This window comes from Chinchilla lanigera, unplaced genomic scaffold, assembly GCF_000276665.1.
Source record: "Chinchilla lanigera isolate Chin_1 unplaced genomic scaffold, ChiLan1.0 scaffold00083, whole genome shotgun sequence".
NCBI lineage: Eukaryota > Metazoa > Chordata > Mammalia > Rodentia > Chinchillidae > Chinchilla > Chinchilla lanigera.
Window position 1 is genome coordinate 7619216 of NW_004955484.1, and position 9864 is coordinate 7629079.

A 9864-nucleotide genomic window follows, 5' to 3' on the forward strand; every position below is an offset into this window, starting at 1 on the left:
AGAAGCCACACAATTCTCTAAAATAAAGCTAAACCATTTCATTCCTCTGCTCTGGCTTCTTATCTCACTCACCAGAGAAGCCAGAGTCCACTCAAGCTCTCTTTGGATTGGCTATCTCACCGCTTCTCTCAAGTCACACCGGCCTTGGTGCATCCTGCATGTCAAGCCTGCCTGTGCCTCAGGGCTCAATGCTTGCATCTCCCTCTGCCTGGAATGTTCCCTTTCAGGTATCTGGATCACCCGCTTGCTTCTTTGGGTCTTTGCTCAAATGTCACTCATCAGGGAAGCCTTTCCTGTCCAGCTGAGTCACGCACATTAACAAGCTCCTTTTGTGCCTTCACCTTCCTAGATGTACCTTCCTAGCTTTACCGCCCTGACACAGCATAAATTTATTTACTTGTTTATAGCCTACCTCTCCTCTCCAGAATGTCGGGTTCACGAAGACAGGGCCTTTACTATGTTCACAGCGGGGTCCCCAACACCTAGCATATGGCTTGGTGGTAGGCCAACTGGCACAGAGCATGGGCTCAGTAAATATTTGTTGAATGAATAAACGTACGAAGAACTACTAAAAAGCCAGGCCAAAAAGCCTACTCTCTCCATGTGGAGGGACTTGAGCTGTCAGACTGTAGGAGGACTCAGTGGCTGAAACACTCAAACTGGCAGGTCTCCAAGCATGTTCAAACTTGTAGTCCACCAAGGTGGCTGGCTTGGCACTGACGACAAGGCAGGCGTGGGATGCTACATAAGAAAGAACATCTAAAAAGATGAGACAGAAATTACACGGGATGGAAACACCTGGTTTTCCAAATCAGAGGGAATCCTTCTGAAGTTTCACTGCCAAAAACAAGCTCTATTAAGGCACAGCTACATGACCCTTCCTGCCTATGGCTTTTCTCATGGTGATATTCTGCTGTTTCAAGGCAAAAAGGCAGTCTTAAAAATTAACCAAAAATACTTCTTGAGAGCTGGGCGTGGTGGCACATGCCTATAATCCCAGCACTGGGGAGGCTGAGGCAGGAGGATTGTTGCGAGTTTGAGACCAGCCTGGGCTATAAAATGAGCTCAAGGTCAGCCTGCACTGCACAGTGAGACCCTGTCTCAAAAAGACCAAAAAAAAAAAAAAAAAAAAAAAAAAAACTTCTTGAGAGACAAGATAGAGGAGTGACGAACAGCACGGGCTCTGGAGCTCTAACTGTCCACATTCTGCAGGCCCGCCTATATTCGAGACCTTGGCAACTTACTTAGTTTCTCTGCGCCTCAGTCTCCTTGGCGAGGACTGGATCAACTGATGTATGGGAGGATTTCAGAAGAATACTGAGAATTCTGACTATTTTTTAAACATGTAGGAACTAGTCTTCCCAACTTGCCTTACTTCTTCTCCTTTTGATATTAATCAGCCAACACTCAGCACCCACTATATGCCAAGCACTGTGAAAGGTGCGAGCAGGTATGAGAGATGAATAAAACCCGGTTTTGCCCTTGCCATGCTCACTTTCTTAATGATTCTAAGCACACGGGGAACTGAGGGAGCAGAAATGGTGCAGGTCTGTAGTAGTGGGACAGGGTCAATCACTCTGTTAGTTACCTTAGAATCCTTATAAGTCATTATATATTGCTTATGATGATTTCCTGTCACTTGGAACTGACAGTCTTATTTCAGAGTGACTATCCCTTATCTGAAATGCCTGGGCCAAACTGTTTTGGATTTCAAATTTTTTTTGAATTTTAGAATAAATGTATATAGTAGAGGATGCAGCTTGGTGGCACAGTGCCTGCCTGAACACCTCGAGGTCGTGAGTCTGATTCCAGGTACCAAAAAAAAAGAATAAGTGTATATACACAATAAGTTATTTTGGGGATAGGGTCCAAGTCTAAATGCGAAATTCATTTATGTTTCACATAAACCTTATATACACAGCCAGAAAATAATTCTGTCCAACATTTTAAGTAATTCTGTGCACGAAACAAAGTTTCATGGTGTGGGAATTTTCCAATTATGGCACTGTGTTAGGGCTCAAAAAGTTTCAGATTTTGGAGTGTTTTGGATTAGGGATGTGCAACCTGCATCAAAACTTTCAATTATACATACAAGACAAACAAAACCTAAGGAAATTCCTTGCCTGTCCCCTACTCTCAACGCCAAGCAAGAAGAAGCATTAGAGCAAGCAGTCAACATACAGCACCTCATGAACCACGGGGCCCAGCAGGAAGTCCAGGCGCTGGCACAGCTCTCCCAGGTTGGCTAAGCTGCTGGCCCTGTGGGCACCATCTGGATCTCTCACTCCCCTCAGGAAGGTATGGATCAAAGGGTCTCGGTACTTTGCGACCATGTCCCCTACAGAGAAAGGAAGAAATTAAAGCCTTTTAAACAGAATTTCACCTTAAAGAAGGAATGATATCACCATGGTACATGGCATGATGTCTTATACTTTTCAAAGGACTGTGTGACCATTAAAAATTATTCTGTGGAACAGTATTTCATGTTAAGGAAAATATTCATGATGTAATAATCTCAGTTTTATTCTAAAAATATACACATGGAGATAAAAGATTGGAAATATTCCCCACAATATTAGTAGTATTTATAGGGAAGTTTATAGAGAACTTTAAAAAATTACATATAAAAATATATATGTGCACACATATATGAAAATGTATGTATCATAAATACATAGTATAGTAAATGTTCACAAACCTGACACAACTGTCATTAGCCCATGGCCGCATAAATAGCAAATATGGCCCCCAGGCCAATCACAGCCCAGTACATTTCCTACATTATCACCCACTACTTAGTTAAGCAAACTGAGTGAAAAGCACTCAAGATGAGACTTCCAGAAAGATGGCACAGTGGTAAACAGCGGCAAATCAGCCTTTCTGAGATTTGGAATCCAGACACTGGAATGTACCAATCTGGGGAAGAAAAGAAGGAGGGAGGTGGATTCCCTGGCACCCAGGAAGGATCTCTAGGGAGAATTGGAGGCCACAGGGAAAGTGAACAGAAACACCTCAATGCAGGAAAAGGAGAGGGCAAACTGCACTTTCTCCTGACTCCTGACTCATGGTGTGAGAGACGAGGCTTGAATCTACAAAGACACAGTGAGGGTGAGTTTTGGAAACATTAGCCAGAGTAATTAGGCAAGAGAAAGAAATAAAAGAAATAAGAATAAGGAAACAAGGTAAATTATTGTTATTTGCAGATGACATGATACTCTCTCTACATAGAAGACCCTAAAAACTCCACTAAAAGACTTCTAGACTTATAACCAAATTCACTAGCATAGCAGGATACAAAGTCAACACTCAAAAATCAACAGCATTCCTATACACAAATAACAAACTCACTGAGAAAGAAATTGGGGAAGTAACACCTTTCATAATAGCATCAAGAAAAATGAAATACATAGGAATCAATCTGACAAAGGGAGTAAAAAAAGACTTACATTGAAAACTACAGTACTCTGAAAAAAGAACAAAGAGGACTGTCAGAAAATGCAAACATATCCCTTGTTCTTGGACAGGCAGAACCAACATAGTGAAAATGGCCATACTTTCAAAATTGTTATACAGGTTTAGTGCAATCCTGATCAAAATACCAATTACATATTTCACAGAATTAGAAAAAAAAAATCCTAAAAATTCATTTGGAGCTAGAAGAGACCTTGAATAGCAAAAGCAATTCTCAGCAACAAAGGCAAGGCAGAGGGCATCACAATCCCTGATTTAAAAAATAATACCACAAAGCTAAAAATGGTATGGTATTGGAAAACAAAAAACAAAAAACAAAAAACAGACCCAAGTATCAGTGGAACAGAATAGAAGATGCAGAAACACCTCCAAACACTTTCAGCAACCTTATTTTTGACAACGGGGCCAAATGCTTTACTGGAAGAAAGATAGCCTCGTTAATAAGTGGTGCTGGGAAAACTGGTTTCCTACATGCTGAAGATTAAACCTAGACCCATATCTCTCACCACGCACTACAATAAAACGGAAATGGATGAAAGATTTAAATATAAAAACAGAAACAATCTGCTGGAAGGCAGAATAGGTACAACTCTTGAAGACCTACGTGTAGGAAACAACTTTGTGAACTAAACCCTGATTGTATAGGAAGTGTTACAAAGAATCAATAACTGGGATTTCATTACATTAAAGAGCTTTTTTTTTTTTTTTTTTTTTTCTTTTTTTTTTAAGAGGTTTTGCCTTTTCTTTTTCTTGGACAAGATGGCACCCTCCACACCACTCTTGACAGGGAACCTGGGAAAAACTGCAAAATTTATACCTTTAGTTAGGATGGGACCTTGCTTGCCTGTGGCAATGGAGAAAAAGTAAATATCATCAATATCACTAACAAGAGACTACTGTACTCTTTTGACCTTCTAAAGACAGTTTGCCTTAAATTATCACCAAAAACCACTATCCTGGCAATGTGGCAGCCTTACACAACTTCTAAAGATGGCACAGCTGGGATACTCAACCTACAACTTTATGATGTAAAAACCAGGACATGTTTGAAATCTTTTATACAGAAAAAACACAAAACTGGTGTCCATCCTGGTCAGAAGATGAAATTATCTGTGCCCGAATGTTAACAGTGAAGTTCACTTCTTTGAAAACAACAATTTTAACACAATTGCTAAAAAATTGCATTTGCATAAAATTAATGATTTTGTTTTATCACCTGGACCCCAACCATAGAAGGTAGCTGTTCCAGGAAGTAAAGGTGCACCTTCAATTGTTAGATTATACCAGTACCCCAACTTTGGTGGACCTCATGCAGTTTTAGCCAATAAGAGTTTTTTTAAAGCTGATAAGGTTACAATGCTGTGGAATGAAAAAGCTCCTGCTGTGTTGGTAATAACTAGCACAGAAGTTGACAAGACAGGAGCTTCCTACTATGGAGAACAAACACTGCACTATATTGCAACAAATGGAGAAACTGCCACGGTGCAAAAAATTGCCAAAAAATGGCCCCATTTATGACGTAGTTTGGAATTCTAGTTCAACTGAGTTTTGTGCTGCCTACGGTTTTATGCCTGCCAAAGCAACAGTTTTTAATCTGAAATGTGATCCTGTTTTTGACTTTGGAACTGGTCCTTGCAGTGCAGCCTACTATAGCCCTCATGGACATATATTAGTACTAGCTGGACTTGGAAATCTGAGGGGAACTTATGGAAGTGTGGGACATTAAAAACTACAAACTTATTTCTAAACCAGTAGCTTGTGATTCTACATATTTGCTACATATGTGCTCCCACGTTACATGTTAATAATGGGTACAAGATTCGGCAGTATACTGGCTGCCTTGCACAAGTGTAATGTTCAGTCAAACGGAGAATTGTGGCAGGTTTCTTGGCAGCCATTCTTGGATGGAGTATTTCCACCAAAAACAGTAACTTACCAAGCAGTTCCAAGTGAAGAGCCCAGTGAAGAGCATAAAGTTGCAACAGTTTACAGGCCCCCAGTTTTAAGAAATAAACCAGCTACCAATTCCAAATTGCATGAGGAAGAACCACCCCAGAGTATGAAACCACAACCGGGACATGGAAAACTGTTATCAAAAACAGCCCTTAAAATTCAAAAGAAGCATGAAGCCAAGAAGGCTGCAAAGCACGAAGCAAGAAATGACAAGACTCCGGATGTGGCACCCACTCCTGCACAGAGCATGAACGCTATCTCTCAGTCAACTTCCGGGGACCCTGAAGTAGACAAAAAAATTAAGAATTTGAAGAAGAAACTGAAGACAGTCAACTAAAAGAACAAGCAGCAGCTGGAAAACAACTAGAAAGTAACCAGTCAGAGAAAATTTAAAAAGAGACAGCCATTCTGCAGGAGCTGCAAGATTTGGAATTGGGTATTTAAAATTTCACTGAGGCCAGGGATATACCTCAGTAGCACAGTGCCTGCCTGGCAAGCGTGAGGTTGTGAGGTCGTGAGTTTGATTCCCGGTACCAAAAAAATAAAAATAAAAATTCACTGAAAGCAAATCAATACAAACATCTCTGTTAAGCCTGTTGGTATACCTGAAATATCCATGTGCCTACACTTAATGTTGGTCTAAAATTTTAACCATTTACCCAAGATTCTGAAATTATGTATGTATGTAGCATATGTATGAAATTATTTAGTAATTCTTTGTTTATTGACATTTACATTCTGTATGTCAGTACATGATAAAGAAGTACCTGAAGTTTTCAGTTAAGCTGGACATATTAAGAGATGCTGATTTTTAACTGGGGACAGTATTTACTATGTAAATGAATAAAGACATTTTAAATTAAAAAAATAAAAAGCTTTTGCATAGAAAAATAAAGCACCAACAGAGTGAAGAGAAAACCCACAGAATGGCAAAAAAATTATCAGCTATTCCTCAAACAATTATTATTTAGACTATATAAAGAACTCAAAAAAATCAGATCCTCCCTAAATTTAAAGACCCAATCCCAAAATGGGCATCTGCAATGAACAGACACTTCTCTGATGAAGAAGTACAAACAGCAAATAAATACATGAAAAAATATTCAACATCACTGGTCATTTGAGAAATGCAAGTTAAAACAACACTAAGATTTCACCTCACTCCAGAAAGAATAGTTATTATCAAGAAATCAACCAATAACAAAGGCTGGTGAGGCTGTGGGGAAAAAGGAACCCTTCATCACTGTTGGTAGGAGTATAAACTGGTACAATTCCTCAAAAAACTAAAACTAGAGGGTTGCATTCGATCCAGCTATTTTTCTGAAAAGCCACCATACCACAGCGATACATACACAACCATATTTATAGCAGGACAGTTTGTAATAGGTAAATCTTAGAAACAGCCCAGATGCCCATGAACCAATGAATGGATAAAGAAGATGTGGTTTTTATATGTAATGGAGTACTCTCTGCCATAAAGAAGGAGAAACTTGAGGCATTTTTAGGTAAATGGATGCATGTTGAGACCATACTTTCAAGTGAAATGAATCAGACACACATGTTTGAATATCACATTATTTCTCTTATGTAAGAAATTGAAAGAGTAAGCGAGAACCAAAATAGTTGATGGATATTGGGAAGCAGGAAGAAAATGTTCAAATGGGAAGGCAAACAAGGGATGGGGAGGGAAGGAAGAGGAAAGGAAAAGAAAAAGAATAGAAGAAAAAAAAGAAAACAAAGCTTTTATAAATAAGAAGGGAAAGAAGGGCTGAAGAAAGGGAAGGGAAATGGGGAAAAAAAGAAGAATCAAGATACATACAGGTACAAATTCCCTATGATGAATGTTACCATTACATATATGGAAAATGTACCCATAAAATTAATTTTTAAAAAATCAAGGTATTCTGGGTCCTTGTCAAAGAGAAAAGTAACATTCATTCACTCATTTGACAAATACTTACTGAGAGGGCTAGTTAGTGCCAAGCCAGGCACTGTTCTAGATGGGTGGCATATGTCTGCAAACAAGAAACAACATTCCTTCCCTTGTGGAGCCCACATTCTAGTGTAAATTATAACATAGGCTAGAAGGTCAGAAATGCTATGAGGCAGGATATAAAGCAGGTAAGGGAAATAAGGAGTAAAGTAGATGCTGACAGACTTTTTCTTTTCTTTCTTTCTTCTTTTTTTTTTAATACAGGGTCTTGGGGCCAGGGATATAGCTCAGTGGCATAAGCACCTGCCTGGCAAGGGCAAGGTTCTGAGTTTGATTCCCAGTACCAAAAAAAAAAAAAAAAAAAGACTGGTACAGGGTCTTACTACGTAGTTCAGCTGGCCTTGAACTCACTATGTAGCCCAGGCTGGGCTTGAAATTGCAGTGATCCTCCTCCCTCAGCCTCCTGAGCTGGGATTACAGATATATGCCACCATGCCTGGCCAAAAGAAGTAGCATGTGCTTGGGTGGGCTTGAACCACCAACCTTTTGGTTAATAGCTGGCAGACTTGAATTTTTAAAAAAGTGATCAGGAAAGGCTTCATTGAGATGGTGACATTCAAACAAAGTTTGGGTGGTTAGGGTGTCAGCTATGTGGATATCTAGGGGAGGACGGTATATGAAGAGAGAGCAGCCAGTGTAAAAGCTCTGTGCAGAAGCATGCCTGGCATGTCTAGGGACCATCGAGGAGGCCCAGTGAGGTTAGAGAGATGATACAGGCATAGGGTGGGCTGCAGATCTTGAAGTCTCGTAGGTCACCTTTTTAGGTTCCACTCTTCACAATACACTGCTAGTAGGTTAGGTAAGAAGTTTAGAAGTCGACCATTTGGGCTGGGGATATAGCTCAGTGGTAGGGCACTTGCCTAAAAGTTGACCATTTGATGGAGCAATAATGAAGTCACTGTTCACCTTAACAAGAATGGTTTTGATGAACTGGCAGGGGTTGAAAGCATGGTAGAAGTAGATTTAAGATTGAATGAGAGAAGAACTGGTGATAGAAAGACCACTTAAGGAGTTTGTCTACAAAGCACATCAAAGAAATGGGATGGTGGCTCGTCAAGGAAGTAAGGGTCAAGAGAAGCATCTGTTTTGTTTTTAAAGACAGGAGAAATAGCAGCATGCTAAGGCATTCAGAACTCAACGTCTTTTATATACGTATTTCTACATATGCTGATAACTTCCTCCTTCATAAGCATAAGAACTAAAGCTGTTTTGGCTCTGAGGTCCTAGTTTCAGAGCCCAGGTACAGCACAGTCCAACTTGACTCTTCTGGCCTTAAGGATGCATGCTATCTTTTGTTCTTACCCACCAACATGATGGCCTACACACACAAATCACTGACCTGTCCTACCAGGCTCAGCTCAAATGTCGCCTGCTTTGTGAAATGTTCTTTATCCCTGTAGCCACTTTAAACAGGTCTCCCTGGAAATCCCGCAGTACTTTATATACAAGTCACTGTTGTAGTTTTTATCTAGATGTCCCCCTAATGCCTCATGTGCTCATAGGTGGAGCTCTCGGCGGTGACTGGATCATAGCGGGTGTGATACTCAGGAGTGGATCAGTCACTGATGAGTTTGTAGCTCACTTGCTGGTAGGAGGTAAATCTAGAGGTGGGTCATGCGGGTGTGGGCAGGAGGGGTTTTTCTCTCTCTACCTTTACTTTCTTGCCCTCCCCTGACACTATGATCACCTCTCCACCACGCCCTCTGCCATGCTACCCCTGCCTCAGCGCCAGCCGACTACGGACTGGAACCTCTACAAACTTTGAGCCAAAATAAACCTCTCCTTCTTTAAACTGTGGGGGCCAGGTATTTTGTCCCAGCAATGGGGAAAGGGACTAAGACAATTACTTTGGCTTAAATCACACTTTTAACCAACATCTGAATTTCTGTATGTTTTAAGCCTTTCCCTAGTTCCCTACCACTATAAATTCCTGAAGGGAGCAATGTGCTTCATGTCTGTCCTGTCAGTTAGTTCTTAGCAGTATCTGTACCTACCAGGCATTCAACAAATTGGGAATTGTCTTGGTTACTTTTCTCTCATTGCTGGGACAAAATATCTGATGCCCAAAATTTAGGAAGGAAAGGTTTATTTAGCTCACAGTTTGTGGAGGTTTCAGTCCATACTTGGCAGGTTACAAGGCAGAGTAGCACATGGCAGAGGGTTACAGCTCATGGTGGCAGAACACAGCAAAGCAACAAGCACTAAAAGGGAGGAAAGGCCACAAGCAGCCTTTTCCTCTCCCTTACATAGGCAAACTATCTACCCCAGGGTGGGTGCAGCTCTCACACCCATAATCAATCAAACTCTAAAAGCCTGCCCCATGGCCGCATGAGGCTTTGGGGGGACACCCAGACACAAACCATAACATTCCACCCCTGGCCCCCCAAAAGACTCATGCCCATCCCTTTATACAAACAGCATTTAGTCCATCTGCAAGAGTTGCCAAA

General features: G+C 40.8%; 1 protein-coding gene and 1 pseudogene across 2 annotated transcripts in view; one reads left to right on the forward strand and one right to left on the reverse strand.

Moving 5' to 3' along the window:
• The window catches only part of Tango6 (transport and golgi organization 6 homolog), a 200609-nt gene that overhangs the window by 45022 nt on the left and 145723 nt on the right, over positions 1–9864 (reverse strand). For both annotated transcript variants that reach the window (XM_005403579.2, XM_013503936.1), the window contains exon 16: positions 2187–2338. In XM_005403579.2, coding sequence (XP_005403636.1) covers positions 2187–2338 — 152 coding nt within the window. The remainder of the gene's footprint in view (positions 1–2186; positions 2339–9864) is intronic.
• On the forward strand, positions 4222–5868 carry LOC102007555 (annotated as a pseudogene).